At 27.5% G+C, this 25943-nt stretch overlaps 2 protein-coding genes and 1 long non-coding RNA gene across 3 annotated transcripts in view; 2 read left to right on the forward strand and 1 right to left on the reverse strand.

Annotated features, from left to right (window-relative positions):
• Window positions 1-816: 816 nt before the first annotated feature.
• On the forward strand, window positions 817-6142 carry LOC100201350 (uncharacterized). The gene is made up of 2 exons (XR_010640820.1): window positions 817-1084; window positions 6002-6142. It is a non-coding gene; the product is annotated as an uncharacterized LOC100201350 (long non-coding RNA).
• Window positions 6143-11676: 5534 nt separating this feature from the next.
• On the reverse strand, window positions 11677-12069 carry LOC136085427 (uncharacterized). The gene has a single exon (XM_065806732.1). The coding sequence runs from the start codon at window positions 12067-12069 to the stop codon at window positions 11677-11679; it is 393 nt and encodes a 130-aa protein (XP_065662804.1).
• A 10338-nt stretch (window positions 12070-22407) lies between these two features.
• Window positions 22408-25943, forward strand: part of LOC100199126 (meiosis-specific nuclear structural protein 1) — a 39391-nt gene continuing 35855 nt past the window's right edge. The window contains exons 1-2 of the mRNA XM_065805479.1: window positions 22408-22573; window positions 22698-22811. Coding sequence (XP_065661551.1) covers window positions 22466-22573; window positions 22698-22811 — 222 coding nt within the window. The 5' untranslated portion in view covers window positions 22408-22465. The remainder of the gene's footprint in view (window positions 22574-22697; window positions 22812-25943) is intronic.

The following is a 25943-nucleotide window of genomic DNA, read 5'->3' on the forward strand; positions in this document are numbered from 1 at the left end:
TAAAATAATGCAAAGTCTAAAGACAATAAAGCTATATGTTTTATAAAACCTGTGACCAAATAGTTTAGACTAATAGCTGCATATTTACATATACATAAATACATATTTACATAAACAAACACTTTATTATTAACAGATATAGGTGGGGTCGCATCCCTATGGCGACTTGTCTCTGCTGCTATTCTAAACAATTACTTACAAAAAGAATTGTCACCTATTACTTACCTTTGGCTTTAATTTTACAGCATATATAAATGTTGAAATAATTTTTTTCTATGTTTTAATAAAATTACTCGTTTTCATAGAAATCCCGCTATAACTACTTTTTAAAACATTTTTTGTATTGTAAATTTTTAAATGTTTTGCATTTGTTTAAATTTTTAACTGCTAGTGAATGAAACCTTATTAATATGTTGAGGTACAAAGTTTCCGATAGTTTTCCTAAATAACTCATTTTAAAGATACGTAAATAGTACTAAAATTTAACATGATTTTAAAGGGCAAATACATAAACTTTATATATTTGCCCTTTAAAATCATGTTAAATTTCAGTACTATTTACGTATCTTTAAAATGAGTTATTATTAACTTATTATTAACTTTATGATAAAGTTAATTCCCGTTAATTTGAACTGCCAAGGGACCAAGGAAAACAGTTCGACTATACGAATGTTCGAAAAAGCTAAACCATTGTTTTTGCTTTTAAAGGACTATAGAAAACAGTTCGAGATAAAAAAAAAAGTCGAATTAACCAGTATTCGACTTACCGGGAATTAACTGTATTCTTTAAAAAAAATCAGTTTCACGCGAAGTTAATTTTACGGCACGTAAAATAATTAAAATGAAACTTTTGTTGTTTTTTGAAGTCTACTTTGCTTTAATATACGTGTACTTACGTGTTTATAAATTGATAGATTGCTTACTTAAGAGATCAAAACACAATAGGTTTTATTCCTACAGAAGTATTGTTTTTGCAAAATGGCGGACGGAGCAGAAAGTACGTTTAATCCACAAAACCCAAATAATTTTAACGTTGAAGCAAAGTTTCTTTTAATACCTGGCTTTGTCATAGTATGTTTAGCTCGTAAGTATAGTAAATTTTTTTGTATTTAATTTTCATTATATTTTTTAAAATTAAAGTAATTTAAAGAGAATTATCTTAGAATTTAAATATTTTAAATATTTTTACTCATAAACAGAGTCAATAAAATCTAAGAGCTAGTACAGTGTTTTGTATTCCTTTTTTATACATTGGATAATGGTTTATTTAATTTTGTTATTATAATTGTTTTTGTTATATTATTATTGTTGTGTTATTATTGTTGTTGTTGTTATTATTTTTATTGGCATTATTACTAATACTATTATTATTATAGCATAGTATATACTTTTTATAATCTTTACTTTTAATTGCTATTATCACTATTATTATTTTTACTACTCCTTCTTGTATTATAATTATTATTATTATCTCCATTTTATTATTATTAAATTTGACAGGTGTTTACTTTATATTAGTACTTATTACTATACGTAAATATCCTTGATGCAACAACTTTATACACAATACATTTGATTTGATTTAAGAGGGATTTTTTTTGTGTATTACTGTCTAGTGATATTAGCTGTCTAATGTCTATAATATTTTTTATTTTTTTTAAAGTGCTTATTAAGTGACGTACTTTATAACTGCTAATTATTATTTTTTCTATATGGTTTTTGTTTAAGATTAGAAATTCTTTCTATTATTATTTATTATTTATTAGTAATTCAATTTGATTAGTTGTTGTTTTGTTTATGTAAATGTTAATTAATTGGGTGAAGTCTTAGATCAAGGTTTGTAATATGATTACTTGACCCTACCCTGATCAATCATAACACTAAATCTGACCCTTGTGTGAGTGACTCAGACATTATTGAGTTTTGTGGAAGGGTGAGTTATTTCAGACATTATTGGTAAGCAATAAAAGCATATAAATAATTTTATGTCACTCTACTGAAGAACTACCAAATAATGTTATTATTGTTATTATTTTTTTATTCTCTATTAATTATGACTATTATTTTGGTTTATAACTAAAACTATGCATATATATATATATATATATATATATATATATATATATATATATATATATATATATATATATATATATATATATATATATATTGGGTTGAGGAATAATTCATGAGCGTTTTTTTCAAATTTATTTTAAACAAAAAAACTACAACGATTTAATCAATAATATACTCTCCGTTGTTGTTTACGACTTCCTCCCATCGTTCAATAAGTTTTTCGATGCCTCGGCAATAGAAATCTCCCGGTCTTGACTCAAAGAATTCATCCAACCAAGCCCTCAATTCCACGTCATTATTGAACGATACACCGCGCAAAGCGTTCTAAAGCGATCAAAACAGATGAAAATCTGACGGCGCCAAGTCTGGAGAGTATGAAGGATGAGGCAGCACTTCCCATTCGAGTTCTTGAATCGCGGCTTTGGTCATATTGGCGATGTGAGGACGGGCGTTGTCGTGTTGCAGAAGAATGTCATTTCGCCTATTTGGTCTTTTTTGCTGAATTGCTTCGTTGAGTCGGTGCAGTTGTTGAACGTAGAGCTCCGTATTGACTGTTTGGTTGTGCTCAAGCAGTTCGTAATGAATTATGCCTTCCCAATCCCACCATACACACAACATGATCTTTCGAGGATGAAGGTCTTTTTTTGCTCGCGGAGTCGCTTGTTTTTTGGGGCTGAGCCATTCTTTTCGCTGCTTCATATTGACGTAAAGGCATCATTTTTCATTGCCAGTGACAATGCGGTAAAGAAAACGCTGTTTGTGACCATGTGTTGAGCGATGTCGAGCGAGCAAACCGGCGGCGATTGTGGAACGTTGATTTTTGTTGTTTTCGCTCAAAGTGTGTGGCACCCAAGCGCCGAGTTTCTGAACCTTGCCCATTGAGTGAAGGTGGTTCACCACAGTTTTTTGATCACAATCCATCTGCTCCACCAATTCTCTGGTCGTTTGACGTGGATTTTCGTGAAGAAGTTGATTCAATCGCTCTTCGTCGAACTCAATTGGTCGACCGGTGTGTGATCCGTCCTTGAGGTCAAAATTCCCATTTTTGAAGCGCGAAAACCAACGGCGGGCGGTACTTTCAGGCATTGCTCCTTCTCCATACACAGCACTACAATCTCACGAGCAGCTTCGGCGGCCTTAACACCTCGATTAAATGCAAAAAGCAAATGGTGTCGAAAATGCTCAGTTTTGTCCACTTGACATTCCATTTTAATGATCTGAAAATACACAAAAATAAAAAAAACTAACAAATCAAAACACACTATCTTGTAGAGCAAAACATTCTCTTTCAAACAACATATATATATGTATATATATATGTTGTTTGAAATGTATATATATATATATATATATATATATATATATATATATATATATATATATATATATATATATTTAAATGGTTTTATATATTATTATTTATTGAGTATTTTGCATTTTTTGTGGCATTCTATTCAGGCTTGTGGAGCTGAATGTTTTTTTTACGGCTCGGCTCTGGTTTCTAAGAAATGTCAGGCTTGGCTCCGGCTCCCATACTTTATGAACAAAAATCGCAAGTTTTGCAATATTTTTTTTGATCGCATTTGCCAACCCAAATCCAAACCAATTACAGAAATTAAGATGTTTAAAACACTCTTAAACAATGCTTAAAAGACATCTTTTGTACGTCCCTGTGCCCACTGGGTAAAGTATGTTAAATTCAAAACAAAAAATTCATAAAAAATGAAAAATAGTTAAACTAATGCTAAAACTTCAATATTTATTTTAATCTTAAGATTTTGAAGATTATAAAAGTTCTTTTTATTTTAATATTTTTGATTATTTCAAATAAATAAATGAACATTTACGCTAATTGACGGTATCAACTTCTGCACAGTGTCTTTGGCAATTTTTTTTCCTACTAATATCCACTCTCTAATCAAATCTTTAGCTGTGCTAATTGTTTTGCCACTCTTACACAAATGTTCTTTGCTAATTCCCCAAAATTTCCTAATGGGACAGAACTTTGGGCAGATTGATGGAATCAAGCTTTTTGGTATGATTTTGGTATGTCTCTTAAATCGTACCACTCTACGGTCTTCTTAGAATAATGGCAAGAAGCAAGATCGGGCCAGAACCAACAGGGGACATCATGATTTCGATAAAATGACATATTCCTGTATTGTTTTATAAGCATATAAACAGTAGTTTTGCTAGATTCAGATGCTTTAGTGATTGAAAGTAACAATGCAGAAGGATTTTGTGATAGTTGTGAAGAATTTTTTTTTTTTTTTACTAACTGTTTCAATGACATTTTAATTAAGAAAAAAATTTTGACTCGTTTATGTTTTTAATTAATACTATCATTACTTAGTGTATTTATGCAAAAAAAATAACTTTAAAATGTATAAGTGACAAGTTTCATAACGAAGTTCTGAATTTATTGATTGCACGCTTTAGTATAATTTTTAAAATGAATAAAAACCTTTGATCATTAAATCATTCATCAAATATTTAACAGCATGATATCAGTATATAAATATAAAATAATATAAAGCAATACATGTAATACTGTAAGAATGTTTTCATATATAATTTACTTGTTGTTTTTTTAATAAAGCATTTTAAGAAATGCTATTAAAGGATAGTATTTGTTGAGTACAAAATCGTTTTAATATTCATTTTTATTACGCTTTGGTAAGACTATAACTGTTAGAAAAAATATTTAAAAAAATAGAAGTTCAATAAATAATTGATTCAACAAATTTTTTCAAAAGTTAAACAATGAATGAATAAAGTGTCTACAGTAAAAAAAAATCATACATTCTATGCCTTTAAAAAAACACAAGAGCTGAGAGCCGCTCCACCAAAAAACAGCGACCCCTCTGCTCTACAAGCCTGACTCTGTTGACTAGTTCGTAATTATATTAGAGACCTTTTTAACACATTTGTGTAATCAGCTTTTTGGTTGCTATTTTGATCTCTTATGACTGAGAATTTCATGCTTTTTTAGAATCATGTAAAAATATAGGTTTAAAAATAGATAAATATATGATCAAAGTAGGTATTGATAGAAGAAATTGTATTTTTAATTGTTTGTATAAGAAACTTATAAGAACTAAAAGTAAATTTTTGAGTTACTTTGTTGTAAAAGTGTTGCTTTTATATTAGCAGCCACTAAACTTGCAAATATTTTTAAAATGTAAACATCTTTTAAACAATGTTTGCTTATTAAAAAAGTTGCTTGAAAATCTTAAAATACCCATTTAACTGCAAGAGGCTTTCTTTTTTTTTCTTTTTTTTATCTCTGCATGATGAATATGTTAAAGTTGTAAAATAAGGTTTTTTATTAAAAATATGTATTGGCTTAAAAGTAATTTTTACATCTTTAAAAATTTAAATGAAAGTTGTCTTATGTGTCCTTTAAAAATAGCCTCCTCAACTGTAGTGACCACCATGGCCTTAGGAAGGTGAATAAAAAGATAGACTATATTTTAAAAATATTTAACTTTTACATTAAACTATAATTTATTATTTATGCGCTTAAAAATATTATAACTAAATGCTAAAAACAATGCTATAAAATCGAAAAAATGCTTTACTTCAAATATTATATATGCAGTGATGATGGATCCAGGAATTTTTTTGGAGGGGGGGGGGGATGTATAATATTTTTGTATTTTATATCACATTTGCATCTCCTAAAAAAAAAGTCCTCCATTTTAGGACTTTTAGACTCTGATGGGGGGATGCATTCCCCCTCCCTTCCTCCCTGGGATCCGTCACTGATTATATAGTTTAAAATAAATTTCATTTTCATCTTTGTCAGTAAAAGGTAAGGTCAGGGTTTATATAAACTTAACATTTGTTTTATTTATTAATATTTCAAGTATCAGACTATAAAAAAATAAGGCATGTAAAATAATTTCATTTCTTTCTGTTTTAGTATTCTTAGTTTATCGCTTGCTAACGAGCTATAAAAAAAAGGAGCTTGAAAAGCTTGAAAAGAAGAGAAAAAAGGAAGAGAAGAAAAAGAAATAATTTTATTTAAAGTTATAACTGAATTGTAATATAGTCAAGAATAAAAGTATAAACAGTTAACAGGTTTAGTTTATATATAATTCCAAAGCATATGGGTAAATGTCTGATGTGTCCTTAGCCATCGCTTTTAGAACAAGTTTAATGAATAAAAATTTACAATTTATGTGGATAGTGTGGTATTTAGTTTTTCAATATAGAATATTTAATGTATTTTTTTGATTTAGATATATTTTTTCAAATAAACAATCTTTTTTTTTGTATATCAAATATAATTATATTTTTATTTAAAGTGTATATATATATATATATATATACATATATATATATATATATATATATATATATATATATATATATATATATATATATATATATATATATATATATATATATATATATATATATTCTTCTCGTAACATTTATAACTAATAATAATTTGAGTTACACAACGCAGATGTGAACCATTCAGTCACCATTACATACACAGTCACAGAATGCAATGCTAGATGAGACACTAACGACCTCATCTAGCATTGCATTCCAAGTAATTTGATTGTTAATCGATTGTTGAAATGTTAAATTAAGCGATGTAGGTGCAGAAACAATTTTTATTGTAACTATTGATAAATACTAGTTAGATAATTCCCTCTGAAAGACTGCATAAAATTGTTCACATCTAATGTTTCCATTCATTTTTGCTAAATTTAATTTGTTATTTTAGTATGATTATTAATCATCTCAAAATGCAGTAAGAGAATCAGCCGAATGGTAAATATTAGGTATTAATAATAATTTTTAGACCATCCGCAGCTTATTAGGACTAATTACGTGAGCAAATTAGTAACATAAGTATCTCTGTCATAACATAAGTACCTTTGTCATGACAACAAGTTTCACACGGTGTTTCTACCTTTCCTTTGTTATAGTATATAATATCTTTAAATATGTTACTTATATAGTATTTATAGAACTTCAAAAAAACTTTATTTCGTATTTTTTTAAATCCTTAATGGAGTTGTTTTGATTTTTTATTTGACTTGAGGCTCTGCCGAGGAAAACTTTTAACTTTTTTTGTTTTGTTTATTGGTGAAATTTAGCGTTGCGTAATTTATGGACGATCCCTTATAGCATAGCATTCTAGAATTTTTATAGGCCAAATGTTTTAAAAGTTGATCGAAGTTGTAAAGAACTTTTTTTCATGGGGTGCTATACCATCTTTTGGTATAGTACCCCATGACAAAAATAAGCTTCTTTTAAAAGTAAGGCATGTTAGGTTAGAGCTTAACTTTTTATAATATGTTTTCTTTTCTCATCATGTACTATAGACAAACCAGTATCCCTTTGTTTTTTTATAAGATAATGAAAAAATGGTAAAATCAACTATTTTTTTCTTTACCACTACCAATTTCTTTTTCTTGTGAACTGTTATGAATTAACAGATTAAAATCTGCGGTTTTGCAGGTTTTTTTTTTTTTTTTTTTTTTTTCTTTTTATTTATTCAAAATAAGTTTTACAATATAAGAATGAATAAAATACGTATAGTCAGAATTACAATTTTGTTAACGTTACAACAAGAACGCGGATACTCGCAGAAGATCATAAGATCTTGTCATCGAGAACCGCCTAAACAGATTTTAAATAATAAATAATCCTTTAATAATTCATAGACAAATATTCACTCATAAATACAAATATAGTTATTTATACATATTTAAACATACAAACGTGTAAATAAATATACTTACACATCAATATATATATATATACACATACAAATAATACGCACAAATACACATACATATATACGTATATATATATATATATATATATATATATATATATATATATATATATATATATATATATATATATATATATATATATATATATATATATATACACATATATATATATATATATATATATATATATATATACATATATACATATATATATATATATATATATATATATATATATATATATATATATATATATATATATATATATATATATATATATATATATATATATATATATATATATATATATAAGTTAAGATAAAAGATTTCGTATATATAAATTACGATAAAATATTTCCTAAGAGTATTAATAAAAAACAAAACAAACTTAAAAATATATCAGAATGTTTTCAACTGAGAAAAGAATTTCTTTCAATTTTCTTTTAAATAAGAAAAAGTTCCATTCATGAGAGAAATCAAAAAGTTTTAACACTATTTTGTTCCATAAAAATGCCCCTCTAAATGAAATACAAAATTTACCAAAATTAGTTTTGAAAACTGGTTGAAGAATAAAATTTTCATTACGCAAATTGTATTTATTTTTAACTTTTAAAGAATATAAATTGTGAAAAGAAATTGGAGATGTGCGAGACTTACATTTAAACATAAAACACAATACATTAAAAATATTAAGTTGATATATATTAAGAATATTCATTTCGTTTAAAAGAGGCTTAGCATGATAAAATCGATGTTTAAAATTAATAAGTCGTGCAACATGTTTCTGTTGGCGATAAAGTGGTTCTAATTTAGTTTTACTTACACTACCCCAAGCCGCATTAGCATAGTTTAGATGGCAATGAATAAAAGAGTGGTAAAGCTGAATTAAAGTATGTTTATTTAGCATGCTTCTTATTTTAAATAGTATTCCTATACTTTTGGAAATTTTAGAGGATAAGTTTTCAATGTGTTTTTTCCATGTCAGATTTTCATCAATAAAAACCCCTAAAAAATTTGTAGCCGTTACCCTTTTAATTTGAATGTCATCTATAAAAAGAGCAGGCAATTCACTTGGTAGAATATGTTTTTTGTAGTATGGATGAAAGAGAGACCATTTTGTTTTTTCAATGTTAAGAGAAAGCTTATTTAATTTAAACCATTCTGAAATTTTAATTAATTCTATGTTCATACTTTGAAATAGGGTAATTATGTTACTATGAGATAGAAAAAAATTCGTGTCGTCAGCAAACATAATTGTCATTAAATTAGATGCTTCATAAAGATCGTTTATGTAAATGAGAAATAGGAGAGGTCCTAGGACAGACCCTTGAGGAACTCCGCATGTTACATCTAACAAGTTTGATTTCAATGATACGTTATAGTGAACAAATTGCTTTCTATTACTTAAATAACTTTTTAAAAGCTTCAAAACATTGCCAGAGATTCCATAATATTAAAGTTTTTTAAAAAGAATTTTATGATCTATCGTATCAAAGGCTTTAGACAAGTCAATAAAAATGCCTAAAGTAAATTTGGAACTTTCAAATGATTCAGTAATATATTGTGTTATTTGGAGTATAGCGTGTTCAGTGGAGTTATTTTTTTTAAACCTATATTGATTTTTGTATAGGATATTATTTTGAGAAAGATGATTAAAAATTTTATTATAAAGAATTCTCTCTATAATCTTTGAGAAAACAGAGAGAACAGATATTGGACGGTAATTACTAACATTAAGTAAGTCTCCACCTTTAAATATTGGTGAAACTCTAGCTATTTTTAATTCATCAGGAAAAATTCCTTGTTGAATTGAACATTTAAATATTTTAAAAAGGATATTTTTTATGATATCATATGAATCAATGACAATGTTTCCATTGATATCATCAGGACCGACTGCTCTATTTAACTTTAGCATTTTAAAAGCTCTATCAAATTCATCAAAAGACAATTCAAAAGAATTTAGATAAGATATTAAAGGAAAACTACATCTGTTTATTGTTTTGTTTGTGTTTGAAATTTTTTTTGCTAAATTTGGTCCAACTGAAGTAAAGAATTCATTCATTTTATTAGCTACCACTCCTGGATCATCAAATATTTTATTATCAATTTTAATAGCTTTAGGTAAAGAGCTAGCTTTCAATTTCTTACTGCCTGTAATTTCTCTTAAAACTTGCCATGTTTGCTTTGAATTATCTTTATATTTTTCTAGTAAGTTTATGTAGTATCTTTTTTTTAAATCTTTTCTTTGCATTTCAAATTTTTTAGCGTAATTCTTATAAATTGTTTTACTTTCTAATGTTCTCGTTTTTAAATACTTTATATACAACTTTTGCTTAACTTTAGAACTTTTTCTGAGATCTTTTGTAATCCATGGTGACGTGAAATATTTTTTTTTTTTTAGTATTTTATGTTTAGGAAAATTAATATCATAAATTTCAAAAAATGTTTTAAAAAACGAATTAAAAGCTAAATTAGCATCATTAGAATCTATATGTTTCCAATGAAGTAAAGATAATTGTTCCTTAAAAGCAAAGCAATTCGCTTCCGTAAAAAAACGTTTGATGAAAGATTTATTATGGTGTAGAATTTTTTTGATGTTTGTGTTTATGGAGAAAAAAATGGGAAAGTGATCAGAGACGTCACTTTTAATAATATCTTTTTTTAAAGATAAGTTAAAAACGTCAGTTGTAATTATATTATCTAATATAGAGGCTGATGTTGATGATATTCTGGTAGGCTTATTTATTAACGGTATCGCTCCAATTTCGAAAATGTCATTGTAAAACTTTTTAATGTTAGTATTAGTGTGGTATTCAAAACAGTTTAAATTAAAATCACCAATTATGTAGTTTAATTTCTTTTCATGTGAACTTTTTTTAATTATATCATTATGTAAAAAGGCATTAAAATCCTCAATTACGCCATTTGGTGGGTGATAACAACAACTTAAAATTATATTTTTGGCATTTTTAGTTAAAATTTCAATATTTAAAACCTCTTTATCGCCATCAGAAATGCTTAAGTCTGGCCTGTTAATAAACCGCAAGTATTCATTCACGTAAAAAAGAATACCACCACCTTGCTTTTTATTTTTACGCGCTAAAGAAATTAAATTAAAACCTGGAAGGTGGAGATTTGAGTTTTTAACATCATCAGAACTGCACCATGTCTCTGTAATGCATATTATGTTAAAAATATTAGAAGTTTCTTCTATATTACTATGAAAAGTATCAAAGTTTTTTTTCAAACTTCTTATATTAAAATGAATAACATTAAGAAAATCCCTATTAAGATAATCTTTCAATTCATTGTTATAAAAATAAGAGCAGTTTTGAAGAGCACTTGCTTCACTAAAATAATTTATGTCAGGATCGGATTCATTATCAAGTAAAAAATCATTAATTTGAAAAAAGTTAAATGAAATTGACTCAAAATTTAGTTGGTTTGAATCCATTTCAGAATTTAAATAATTTTATAACTATGAATTGAAAAAAAAAAAATTTACTTAAAATCGCGTGTGAATAATTTGTTATAAGTAACCTTAGCATACTTTCCTTTACTTCGTAGCTCCTTTGCTTCCGCGAATAATTTTCTTCTTATTTCCATAGTACGTTCGCTAAAATCTTCATTTATAAACAAATTTTCATTCCAGAGTTTTGCCTTTACGAACTTATCCAAAATCGCGTTCTTGTCTTTATAGTTTAAAAATTTTACAATAATAGTTCTATTTATTCTTTTAACACCCATCACCTTTTTTCCAACTCTATGGGCTCTCTCAATTTCGATATTACCATTTAAACCCAATTTAGTTTTTAAAATTTCTCTTATTTTACTTTCAGTCTTGCCAGGTTTCAATTTCTTTTTCTTCTATACCATTAAATCTCAAATTATTTCTGCGACTCCTATCTTCAAGTTCAGCCAACTTATCTTTAATAACGTTATCATTTTCTATATTTATTTTTGTGTCGTTCAGTTGATATACTGATGACATTGCTGTTTTTTTAGAAACATCTATTTCCAATAGTAAATTTTCATATTTGTCACTGACAAATTCAACACTTTTTTTCAGGTCACTTACTTCATTTTTTAAATTTTTATTTTCTTCTTGAATAACTGATATTTTACTCTCTAGTTTATCAATCCTGTCGCTAAATAGCTTCATTATTGTGTTTTCATGAATATCCATAATTTCTTTTAATTGAGTAATTGAAATACTTTTATTAGCCATTTTTAAGTTTAATAATAAACACGTCTGTTCACTAAAATGTTCACGGCCGAAAAGGTTCATAAATAAATACACATAAAAACAGTTTTAATAAGTTTATTCTGAAAAATAGTCTCCTTCAGAAAGAATAACTTTCTCCCACCGTGAAACAAGCTGGTATATTCCATTTTTATGAAAGTCTTGAGTTTGGTAGCTAAAAAATTGAATTAACTCATTTTCGAGATCTTCTCTATTTCGAAACTGTCAATTCCTCATATGATTATCCAGAGCCAAAAACAGGTGATAGTCGCTTGGCGCAAGGTCTGGTCAATACGGAGGGTGAGGTAGAATCTTCCATTGTAAACGTGCTAGAGTTTACCGCGTGACCTTTGCGGTGTGCGGTCTGGCGTTGTCCTGGTGGAATACAACACCTTTTCCCGGTTGCCAAAGCTGCTTGTTTTTGGTGAAGAGCAACCGAAACTCTGTCCAATTGGGCTGAGTATATCTTAGCAGTAATGGTTTGTCCACTTGGTAGCAACTCATAATGAACAATACCTGCTGTAGTCCACCATACACACAGTAAAACCTTTTGTTGGTGAATGCTTGGTTAAGGAGTCATCGGTACTGGATCGTTATTGGCTAGCCAATGATATGTTCGTTTTTTGTTGCAGTACATAATCCATTTTTTATCGCAAAAGCTTGTTTGTTTCACTCAACTCATAAGGTACCCATTTGCTCAACTTCCAACGTTTTCCAAGTTGGTGCAAATGTAAACGAATAGTTTCATCACTCACATTAAATCTTAAGGCAAGGTCCTGACATGTTTGACTGGAGTCCTGCTCGATTGCCAGTTTGATATCCTCGTTGTTTACGATGGATGGTCTTCCAGATCTTGGTTCATCTTCAAGGTTTTCATTTCCAGAAGCAAATTTTTAAACCACTTTTGACCGGCCGTTCTTTACCTTCCCCAAAAGCAGCGCATATCTTACGACAAGCTTGTGCAGCTTTGGTTCCAAGTTTGAACTCATAAAGTAAACAGGCGCGAATTATCGCATCTGACACAGCCATACTCCACTTAAGACTTTTAAATTTAAAACGCACTAAGAAAACTTATGAAACACGCTGATTGATTCTCCTTAAAACAAGCTTTAATTTATATGCAAAATCATCCCCCCACCATAACCAGTTTTCTTAATATATTTCTTAGAAATAGGCAATTAGTATAAACCGCACGAACTTTTTTGGATGCCTGATACTTTTTAGTTCAGTCGTATCAATTCTTTTAATTTAAAGTTATTAATTAAACTTAAAGCTTTAATTGATGCTGAACCACTGTAAATTTTGCGTAACAATTCAATGTGCGCTAAAATATTTCTGCCATAGCCACTTTGACTTCCTTTTAATACTGCAGTGGTAAACTTCTGTCTTATTTCTTTAACCTTTTTAAGTACACGATGGTAGCAAACTTTTACTAATCTACTTTTTTCTTTAATGTCTTGATTTATTTCGTTAACTTCGTTTTCTAAAGTTCCATTTGTACACAGAAGACTTTTTTTTAATTTAAAGGTTTACAAAAAAATGTTGCATGGGCATACAATGCCTGTCAACCTGGTTGTATAAAAGTTTAACAATGTCAGTTTTTAAAAAAACTAATATAAAAAGAAATGCATATCAATATTAAAGAAGCCTTTCGTTTTTAAGATGGTTGAGAGATGTCAAGAAGGATTTTAAACTTTTTAGTGAAGATTCTTTTACGGCGTCATTTGGAAAAGAATTCTATTTAATAATCATTTTTACAACAAAAAAAAGTTTGTACACATACTTAAGCGGGAGGAATGTTTTTTTAGTTCGAATATATGACCATGGGTAATGAATTGCTTATCAATTTCAATTACATTTTAATGATGATTAATATTATTGCACCAATTGAAGACAATTAGATCTCCACGAATTAGTCTGTATTTTACAATTGTCATATTTCAATCCCAATAATCATTGTTCATATGGGAGATCTTTTAAACTTCTAATTCGTTTAAAAGATCTTTTCTATTTTACGTCTATTTGACGTCTAAAATACCTTTTCTATTTGACGTCTGTCGACCAAATCACTATTCCATCTAAATGGTTTCTTTTCTAAACACGCAGCCAATTTAAAATTGTTATCAATATTGAGAACGCATGCGCATCAAAAGTAAACCACCTCGTTTAGGCAAGGTAATGCAATTACAAGAGAAAAAACATCCCAGTCAAAAAAAGTAGCATACCCATATAACCTTCTTGCTAATACACCCATACATCAAAAAAAGTAGCATACCCATATAACCTTCTTGCTAATACACCCATACATCAAAAAAAGAAATAATTAAAATAAAAAATTTTTTGTGTTACATTAATTATAAAATCCTCATAAACAAACAAACTTAAAATATATTTTAGAAATTATGCAGGACAAAACTGTTATATATTATTAAATCGGTCACAACTATTTTATTTAAAATTAAACAAAAAATATTTTGTTTAATTTTAAATTTAGTAGTTGTATTAATACATAACCACAAAAAAAATCTCCTGAAACTATTTGGCAACAATTTTGATAAGCTGACTTATTAGCAATATGCCATTGTAGAGCAGATTTAGATATGTATCAACAGCTTTTCTAATTCTAAGTTCCTTTTTACTTACAGCTAAAACTAATTTTCACTCTACTTTGGACGATTGGTCTTTCTTATATAATTTTTACCATTGTTATTTACATTAAACACTATTAATAATCGAAGTTAAGTTATAAAAATAATAATTTCTTTGAATTTATAACTAATTTTCTGAATAAGAAAAAAGATTTTGAATTAAAAATCATCTAATTGTAAACAGCATGATAGTCACAAAGTATTATATAGTATCATAGTCAATAATATAAATAACTCATTGTCCTGATATGCCCCACTAATGTCATTTTACTAAAATTAAAACTAGGGGAAAGGCGCCTATGATGGCATACTTAACTTTGAAGCTTCATTATTCAGTATCCTGAAGACCAATAATAGAAGTTTTGATATGGATACATTCCTTGTTACATCTAGAACAATAATTACCCTGGGAGTTTTTATCAGTTTTATTTTTTTTATAAGTTATTCTTATTGTAAAAAATAAGTAATAATTGTAAAAAAAAGCACAAGTATGCCATCATAGGCAACCACTGCTCCTATGATGGCATAGGGGAGGATGGGGCTAGTTAGGATCGAGGGTAACTTAATGATTTCATTTAACCTTAGAGTCTTCCCTCAGAAAAGTCAGAAATTACTCGAAACCATCTGAATTTACCATTTCATGCTACACACCCGCATTGTAAAATTTTGCGCATGCGCATATGATATATTTCGTTTTACGTATTTTTTCGACCAAAAAAAAATTTTGGAGCATCGCTTTCTTTTAACTTTACTTAAAAATAAGTTTTCCTTACAAAAAAAAAAGGTTTTCCCAACTCGTCAATATTTCAACACCCCCAACTCGTCAGTATGCCATCATGGGTAAAAGTCATCGTTTTCATTAAAACAAGCTGTGTCTGCTTTGTTCAAAATATAAAATTAAAGTAACTATTCCACTAAATGCACAAAACTTGAATATAAAATGCATGAAAATTTCATTTCTGCACAGTTAATAGAATAATCACAATCTTAAATATATGAAGGAAATAAAACTACAACAGCACATCCCAAAATCGATTTTTGTTGATTATAAAAACAATACTTGTGCGCAAGGGACGTTTTTTCACTAAAACTAATGTAATGTCAGTATAGTCATGTAGGTCTAATCATTTTTTTACCAAAACCAATTTTAATGGAAATATGACCGGTATGCCATCATAGGCGCTATGCCATCATAGGCGCCTTTCCCCTATTCAAAAAGTTCAATTCCAGATATTTTTTTTAAAACCAGATTCTAAAGGAGGATAAAATATAATGTCTGAAAAATATAAACTTTTTATAAATAAAGCGATTTAGCAACAGTTCAAGATAAATCTTGTGTCGTTGTACAAATAAATACAAAAATTTTGTTTTTCGCAAACTTACTGATGTATTTTAGTACTTTTAACACATTTTGGTACTTCTGAAAAATATTTCTTTTTACAATAATGAAACACAATAATTTAAGAAGTTTCATCAAAAAAAAAAAAAAATTTTTTTTAGCTGAGATATAGGGTTTCTGACTAAACTGTCCCAATATACCCCACTGTATTGATATGCCCCCGCTCTACCCTATATATGGCATTTAATTAAGAACCTTTATACTATAATAGTCAGCGTTTAAATGTGTGTTGAAATATAATATACAATGAAAATAGCAATATACATCAGCTGTCTATAAATGGTATGACTGACAACTTGGTATGACTGACAATCAACTTTGGTATGACTGACAACTTGGTATGACATACAATCAACTTTAGAAATAAGTTACACAAAAATTCTAAAAAGTTAACATAAAAATCCACAAAAAGCTAGCAAAAGAATTATATTTATAAACGCAAAACAAAATAAGTGTACAATCAGGGTTAGCAGCAGAGTTAAAACATATTGATCAGAAATTTTTTCCCTCAAGGGATTTAATTTAGATAAAATCTAAATTAAATTCCTTGAGGGAGAAAAATTCTTTAAACTGATCCCATTTATTAAAATAACTAATGTCAATGATTCTTTGGCAAATAATGGACAAAACAGAAGCTTACCTTCAAAATTAGTCTGTAAAAATATCCATCAATGATCATCGGGGATATTCTTAAGACAAGGCCGGCACAAGGGGTGTGTAGGGTTTCTTTAGCGAGCAAGTAGGGGAAGCTGTTCACTACTCCTTTTTAAAGGAGCCATGGAATAACAATCAACAGTAAGTAAAGTATTTGAAAAAGCAGTAGTTAGTTTCATAAGTTCAATTATTATAATAAATATATTAGACACAATACTAAAAATTGAATTTTTTTAAGACGTAGAAGACAAAATCAAACAATAATGTGATAAAAAAAAGCCTCAAAAATTCCTATAAAGCTATTTGCTACCCCATTTCGCAATAGGATAACTCTTGAACTAAATAAACTTATATTATCAATTTTGATCATGTTTACTGTAGTTTTAAATGAAATAAGCGAGACCAATAAAGGCGTTTACAGTAGTTTTTTAAGTGAAATAAGTAATTGAGACCAATTAATTTTTTTTGTGCGTATTTTTTGATAAGATTTTTAAATTCTTTTATTTATTTATTTTTTCAAAAAACTCATATATAGATTCTATACGATCCTCGATAATTTATTAAGTCTTTATCAGAATTTAGTAAGTCTTCATTAGAAATAGTAAGTCTTTATTAGAACATACTAGCTTTTTAGCAAATCGATTCAAACAACGCTTTAGATGCATTTTTTTTACAACTAAATTATGATGCTTGCGAGTTTTAAACCAAAATCAATGAGATAATGTTTCAAAAAGAAATATTATGCTTTGATTTTATTTTAGCTTGCGCTTGACAAAATAAAGAAAAAAACTACATTCTCAACAACAGAAACACTATTTATCAAAAAATTTCTAACAGAAGACCTGGTGTTAACTGGAATATTTATTTGAGAAACTACCGCGCTCAAAAAAAGTTTGGTTCTTATATGTTTAACTTTTGCAATAAGTTTATACTAAAAATAAACAACAACAAAAACAATTAATCAGGAAAAAAAAAGATTTAGAGAAAAACAAACTAGGCTATAAGATAGTTATACAAAGATTCAGTTGAAAAAAATAAACAAATTTAATTAAACAAGTAACAGCAAAGCCCAGTAAGGTCAAAAATATTTTCATAAAAGCCTAATTAAAGAAGCATAAAATAGTTCAATAATCTGTTTTTAGAGAAATAGTTAAAAAATAAAGTTAAAACGGGTAGTAAAACACGGTTTAAAAAGTCAGCTAAAATCACTAAAATAATAATTAAACTAAACAAATAATTTATCAATAGGGGTGGTGAGCAACCACTAGTCTATAGTAAAAGGACAAATAAACTTGTAAATATCGGCATAAATTACAAGCAAACAGTGAAATCGCTTAAAGGTTTAGAAAAAGATGAAGCCATCTATGTCGTCTAGACATTTTAAATGGTGATTATTTCTCTGCTAAATTAATTGCTGTGCCAATAACAATGATATTAAAGAAATTAATTGAGACAATGATACAATGATATTAAAGAAATTAATCAATGGAAATCAACAGATACATGCTTTTTATAAAAAAAAAAAAGAAACCGATGATCAATATATGCCATTAGTTATAGGCCAATCTTGCTAATGCCCATTTCATGCAAAATGCTTGAAGATATAATAGCGAGGGAAAAAAAAAATCTTCAAATATTCTCGTATCTAAAAGTCAACAAATTAAAAAAAATTAGATTATATCACAAAAGCTCTGATAAATGGTAACCCATTTGATGTTTATTAGTTATATTTTGCAAAAGCTTTCGATACAGTACCACATAAAACACTGCTTGTCAAAAAAACTGCTCTCGTAACTGAGTTAGGGTACGTTAAGAGTTACTGGAAAACTGTTATTATTGATCAAAGCGTTTTTGAGTGGTAGAAAGCAAAAAGTAAAAACTGAAAATATTTTTTTGTTATAGATCTTAGTTCTCAGCAGCATGCCCTTAGGATTAGTTTTAGGATTTTTATTATTTATGATACAGATAAATAGCCTACCAGAAATTATAAAAAACGTAATGAAAATGCTGATGACATCAAAATTGTAGCAAAAGTTAGGCGAGAAGAAAAATCAAAAACAGCTTAATTGAATTTAGACAATGGAATCAAATAGTTAAAATAAGGAATGCTTGAGCTCAATGAAGACAAATGTATAGTCATGCATTATGGTTCCAACAATAGCCAAAAGAAGACAAATTTTAAAAAATCCAAAAAGGTTCAAACAATCTGAAAGCAGAGTACAAAGTAAGAGATCTAAAGCTAAGAGAAACAAAACAAGAAAAAAAAATTTTAAATGTAAAAGCCATAAAGAGACCTGCAAATCAAAAACTCTGTGATAGGTATGATCAGAAAGGCTTTCAGCTAGGCTCAAAAATACTCAAAATAGTTTATCTAAGTTAGAATATCTAAGGTTCATCAGACCAATAGTAAAACATGCTGTATGGTTACCATTCTGAAAATATGATATTGAAGAAGTAAAAAGAATACAACACAAAGTAAAAAGACTATTACCAGCCTTTAAAACGATTTCATACTAAGAAAGATTAGAACTACTAAACATAACCACTCTTAAAATAAGAAAAAGCAAAAAAGAACTAACAAAATTTTGAACGACTATGAAAAAATAAATCTAATAAATAAACCAAACTTCTTGCTTAGCTATTATCTCTCCAATAAGAAGGGAATTTTAAATTTGGCACAGTTTTCAAATAGAAAAAAATTCGTTTCTTCTTTTGTTTCGAGCTCCATAAGTCACAACTTTTAGAAGAGCATACTCATTTTGAAATTTTAAGTTTACTCTGAAAATTCCCCAAAACAAGACAAAACCAAGTGTTGCTTCTGTGTTATGCATACCATTATTTTTCCCCTAACTTAGATTACTTCGGAAAAAAAAAGGGTTTTGTAATACGATAGCGTTATCAAGTATTATGTAATAAACTTCTTGAAACTTCCCCCTTCTTGAAAATAGGAAATAACTTTGTACCATAAAGAAATCAAATCAAAAATACCATGTGGGAAAAAATGATATATTGTTTCTTAAAAATATATGGAGGTTTTAAGTATTTGGAATACGCTTGATGGTGTTATTTTAAACTACTTAACTCCTCCCTCGTAGGCTAAAAGCCTAAAAACAAATTATCAAAAATATTTCTACGTTCCTAGTTACCAAATAACAAATTTTACTCCGGTATTTTTTATTAAACCTAAAAAAAAAACAAAAAAACAAAAACAAATCGCAGTCCATGGCGCGTACAACTGAAGTAATCATGATTCAGGATTACTTCAGTTGAATCAGGATAACTTCAGTTCTATTTTTTTATAACAAAAAAATTAGATTATAAAATCATAAAAAACTAATTAATTTTTTAATATAAAAAACTAATGTTTTATATAATACTGTGTATAAAATGAAAAGTTCTGTTTCATGTCATGTCGAACTGTTGTTAACAAGCGTGCTATATAATATATAATATATTATAGAGTTATAAAACTAACTTTAGTGCTATAATTGTTATATATATTAATATGTTGATATATTTAAATAAGAATAGAGTGGTTTTAAAATGGTAGATCTTGCCAAAAAAAAACTTTCCATACCTTTTCCTCAAATCAATTTTTTGCTTTTATTATTTTATAAAGAAACGTATTCTTGTTTTACTCAAATCATATTCTTTACCATTTATTAATGATAAGGAATATATCAGATATCTTTTAGAATTTTTTGTAAATTGCTTTTTTTAAGGTTAAAAAATTAAGGTTTTAACAAAAAGTTACAACAGAATTGAAATTTTTAATTATTATCAGTCATTAATTATTTATTTTACATGATTGTTAACAAATTTGGCCAAAAAAACTCAAAATGAATGATCAGTTTTTATTACCCCATCTTATCACATTATACACTTATAATGTGATAAGATGGGGTAATATTACCCCATCTTATATATATATATATATATATATATATATATATATATATATATATATATATATATATATATATATATATATATATATATATATATATATATATATATATTATATATATATATATATATATATATATATATATATAAGATGGGGTATATATATATATATATATATATATATATATATAAATATATATATATATATATATATATATATATATATATATATATATATATATATATATGTACGTATGTATGTATGTATGTATGTATGTATGTATGTATATATGTACGTATGTATGTATGTATGTATGTATGTATGTATGTATGTATGTATGTATGTATGTATGTATGTATGTATGTATGTATGTATGTATGTATGTATGTATGTATGTATGCATGCATGTAAGATAACTAATAGATAAACTTTAAATATTTTACAACCTAGAGGTAATCCCTCCTTTCAAAAAAAAATTGTATAAAAAATTATTAAAAGACTCTTTGTTTATCAAAACAACTACAGGATTTCTGCAACAAAAAAAAAACAACTAGCCATTACTAGACAGTAGAACTAGAAAATCAAGTAAGCAGGTACATAAATGGTGTGAAAGTATCTATAATATAAGATCTTCAGTGGTTTACCACAAGGTTCTGTAATTCAGTCAACAAAAATACTCTCACATTTATCCTCACAAACATGCGCTACTAAATTTCAAATGGATTTAAATATTGCTGACAAACCTGGCTTCTGCTATTTAACATATCAAATTGTGTATCATAGCAACAAGAATATCTCATTATATATAAATGGCATGCAGTTGACAGAGTCAGATATATAAAGTAATCTTGGAGCGTTTTTTGGTACAAATTTAAAGTAGAAAATCAAGTTATTATTGTTTCTAACAAAACAATTCAATTGTTTGTTTGCATCAAAAAATATTTTGCTCGCTTTGATCATAAATTACTTGGATTACTTTATTTAACTTTTATTTTTGAATTATATTATTTATTAAATTTAACTAGTAGAAAAGAGATTTGATACAAATGTATAGAATTATGTATTATATAGACAAACTAGAAAAATAACATTATTTTCCTTTTGTTAACAATCAGGTCACTGTTTTGAATATTTTATAGGAATGAAAAGGCATAAGCACCAAGTGAATTTGTGAAACACTGTCAAAAAAAGTTTAACTCAATTGTCTTCAGTCAATGGTTTTAAAAGATAAGCAGCAATTGATCACTTTAACTGTCATAGCATGTCTGATACACTTGCTGTGTTTGCCAGTTGCAGCTTTTACTACTAACTATATATAGCCTTTGGAATTAGGTTTGGCATTTGGCAATACTGACTTAACTGCTGGCTCAAATGGTTGACAATTGTTTGCTAACCTTATTTTTTTTCTAATTTTGCTATGATTGCTAAACTATTTTTTAATACAGTTTTATATTTTATTTTTTTATTATTTTGTTAATTATTGTATTAAATTTTAAATTGTATCAACTATATTCTGTAACAACCCTCAGAATTAGGAAAAATGAGGTCGGCAAAAAAAAATTGATATAATAGTATACATACTGAACTTTTTGTTAAAGCCATCACCAGTAAAATTTTGAACAGATGGTCAACTAATTAAAAACTGGTAAACATTAGGCAGAAAATAAAACATTCATACATGTATGAATGTTTTATCTATGAAAATAGTTTAATATACATATATTTTTTGTTTATAGAAACACTTCTTGTGTAATTTTATAGAAATAATTTAAGATGCCATTCAGGCATGTTGTTTTGAGTCATGCAAAGGATCAAAAAATTTCCAATCAAAATAGAAGATATGAATTGGAAAGAGATGAAGCTCTTCGCCATTTGCAGCAGGTATAGTTGTTTATAATATTTATTTTTCTATTGTTCATATATAAAAAATGATATGAATCTCTCTTGTCTTATTAATAAAGTTTAGATAAAAATTTGCTTATTGGTAAATGATTTTTTTTTTGAGGACAAAATTATCCAAGCAAATATGGAAAGTGAGGACCTAATAGAAGAACGAAGAAATTTAAGGAATGCTCAAAGAATTCTTATGGAACAAGAAAAGGAGGAATCCATTAGAAATGTAATACAATGTTGTATCAGTAAACATAGTTTTTTTAATTATTTTTAGTTTATTTGTTAGTTATTTATATCAGCTGGTGAATTAAAAAAGGTTTTTTATAATATTATTTTGAATTCTTTTACAAGAACTTTAATTTTTATACTTAGTTTTCAAAAATGTTATTTTGTAAAATAGATTAAGACAATATACATTTATTTGAAGTGTTAAGGGATCTAGTAGTTTAAGTTTATGTAAATATTTGTGATAAGTAATTTATTAATAAAAATCTAAGTTTTACTCACTGAATAACTAATCACTATAAAAAAACAACAGTTTTTTACAAACTACTTTTATGGAAAGAGTTTTGTTAAAACATTTTTATAGTTGTTGATAAACATAAAATAGAAATCAGAAATTCCCTAAATATTGGAAAAATAAAAAGAACAATAATATTTTTTTAATTTTTACCTTATGTCAGCAGATTAGCTCATAGTAATTACAAGTTTTGTAATTGGTTGGGTGAAGTTATATGAAATAAAGTCTGTGCATGACATGAATGAGTTAATTTACTATACAACTGAGGCATGTAACTTATTTATTCCAACTATAGGCGCTTCACTAATTAAAATTTCAACAGTCCTTTGGATTAACAATGATTTCAAGTAATTAAGATACAGAAATTGTGCTCATAAATAGAAGGATGTTAACCTGACTAAAGAATATAAGCTGCTATGCAATTTAGTTACAACAGAAATACAATCAGCTTGACTTTTATTTGAAAAAAAATTAGGGTATAACTCTAAACATAATCCAAAACTGCTATACAAGTATTTAAATAGTGCAAAATCAATCAATAGTTCAATAAAAGCAATGATAATGCCTAATGGTAATTTATCCCATGAACCAATAGAAATTGTATATTATCTCAATAAACATTCTCTGGATGTCTTTACTATTGAAAAAAAATAAGATTTCTCATCTTTTAATTTTGAATTAAATGATGTAAATAAATTTGAAGACATTGAACCTGATGATATAAGCTTTGAGTTTGTTCTGTTAAAACCTATATCACTGAAAGAAAACAAAAAGTTGTTCTATATTGTTTGCTTTACCACTAACTCTTATCTTTAGAGCATCACTCTGGACCAGTCAACTCCCAACCCAATTCAAGTCTGAAAACACAGCACCAATCCATAAAAAGGATGACAAAACTATTGCCAGCAACTATCGCCTTGTCTCGTTAACATCTGTTTCCTGCTATATATTTAAGTTTATTATATAAGAAAAAATTGAAACATCTTGACAACAACAATTTATTGACAATCCAACAACATAAATTTATAAAAGGGAAATCTTGCATCACAAATTTGTTAGAAACTCTAGGCTTTATTTCTTCTTGCATTAACAATGGTATACTTGTGGATTTAGTAACGCTAGACTTTGCTAAAGCTTTCAACACAGTTCCACACAAGAGAGTATTAGCTAGATTAAATGCGTATGGAATTCAGGGTTTAGCTTTTGAAATGGATTGAAAGCTTTTCAAAAAATAGAAGACAAAGAATTGTTCTTGGAAATTTTTAGTGGCGTGCTACAGGTCATTGAACCCTTGATGTTTATTCTATATATTAATGATCTACCAGACAAGTTAGTCAATTTATGCAAATTATTTGCTAATGATACCAAGATTCTATCCAAGGTAGTCTCAGAGGGAGGTATCTCTACAGTAACTAAGTCTACAGAAAGATTTAAATGCACCATTTAAATTGACAGAAGACTGGTTTTTAAGATTTAATGTCCAAAAATGTGGAATAATGCACTATAGAGTAAACAATAAAAAGAACCCTCTATATTAATGGTAAATAATTGCCTGAATCAGAAAGTACAAAAGATTTAGAATGTGGAAGGACCAAGTGATTTCCACAACAAGTAATGCAAGTAGCATGTTGGGTTGTGCGAAGAAAGCTTTTGCCATATTTGATTGCCAAACACTAAAATCACTTTATGTGATTATCCGTTCTCTTCTAGAGTTTTCTTTTTTACCAGTTTGGTCCCCATACTTTAAAAGTGACTGTAAAGTAATTGAAAGAGTGAAGCATCAAGCCACTAAATTGGTTAAATCAAATCAGTGATTAAGTTATGAAGAGTGTTTAAAAGTTCTAGGGTTGACAACTCTAACTGAACGGAGAGAAAGGGGGAAATAATCCAACTAAATAAAATCATGAGCAAAATAATAAAACAGAAAACAACATAAAGATGGTTAAAAATCAAGTTTGAGGTCACTATTTCAAATATTACAGAAAAACAGTGAAAAATCTATTAAAAAATAATTATTTTTTACAACAGATCTGCAAAACTATGGAACTCAATGCCTCCAGAACTTCTGTAGTTGTCTTCAGTTTACTCCTTTAAAGCAAGATTCGACTGTTGAATGAATAACAATCAATTAATTAGGTTGTCACAGTATCCTTAAAGGCATACTCACTGGCTTACCAAGCCAGTTACAGCAAAACTTACTAACTAAATATAGAGTAATTCCACGTCAAAACAACCAATTTTTTTAAAAATGCAACCCTATGTCCTCAGATTTTTTTTATATTTTTACCATAGTACATTATAGTATAAGATAAAGTACATTATAAAATAAAAAAAATCCCAAAATTTCAAGGTCTAACTCCCAACGGTTCGTGAGTAATGGTTGTTTTAATTTTGGCTACTATTATTGTTTTGGTCGTTTTCCGTCATTTTTAAATTTACATTTCTCCTTATAAAATTAAGTCTATAAACATGTGAGTTCTAAAAATAAGTGACTTAGTTAATTTCTAGGTGAGGAATTTGAATATATAAATAAAAAACTCATTTTATAACTAAAAAGTACCTAAATGTCAATTATAAATGTTAAAATAATGGACACCTGCCACTGTAAAATTTTTAGGTGTGCAGTAAATTTTTTAAGCCTAAAATTTCAAATTAGATCATTATATGTTTGAAGAACATTGTGTAAAAAAATCATTTCTGCCAAATACATAGTTTAAAAATTAAATGAAAACTATTACAAAAAAAAGCAAATATTGCATATTTCGCTTATCGCAGCATCCAAAATAAATAAAAATGATGCATACTTAAATTGATATACAATTTTTTATAATATATCCA

Source organism: Hydra vulgaris, chromosome 09 (assembly GCF_038396675.1).
Source record: "Hydra vulgaris chromosome 09, alternate assembly HydraT2T_AEP".
Classification (NCBI taxonomy): domain Eukaryota; kingdom Metazoa; phylum Cnidaria; class Hydrozoa; order Anthoathecata; family Hydridae; genus Hydra; species Hydra vulgaris.

Coding starts and splice junctions, on each gene's coding strand:
- LOC136085427 (XM_065806732.1), bottom strand. CDS start 12,069: ATGGCTAATAAAAGTATTTCAATTACTCAATTAAAAGAAATTATGGAT.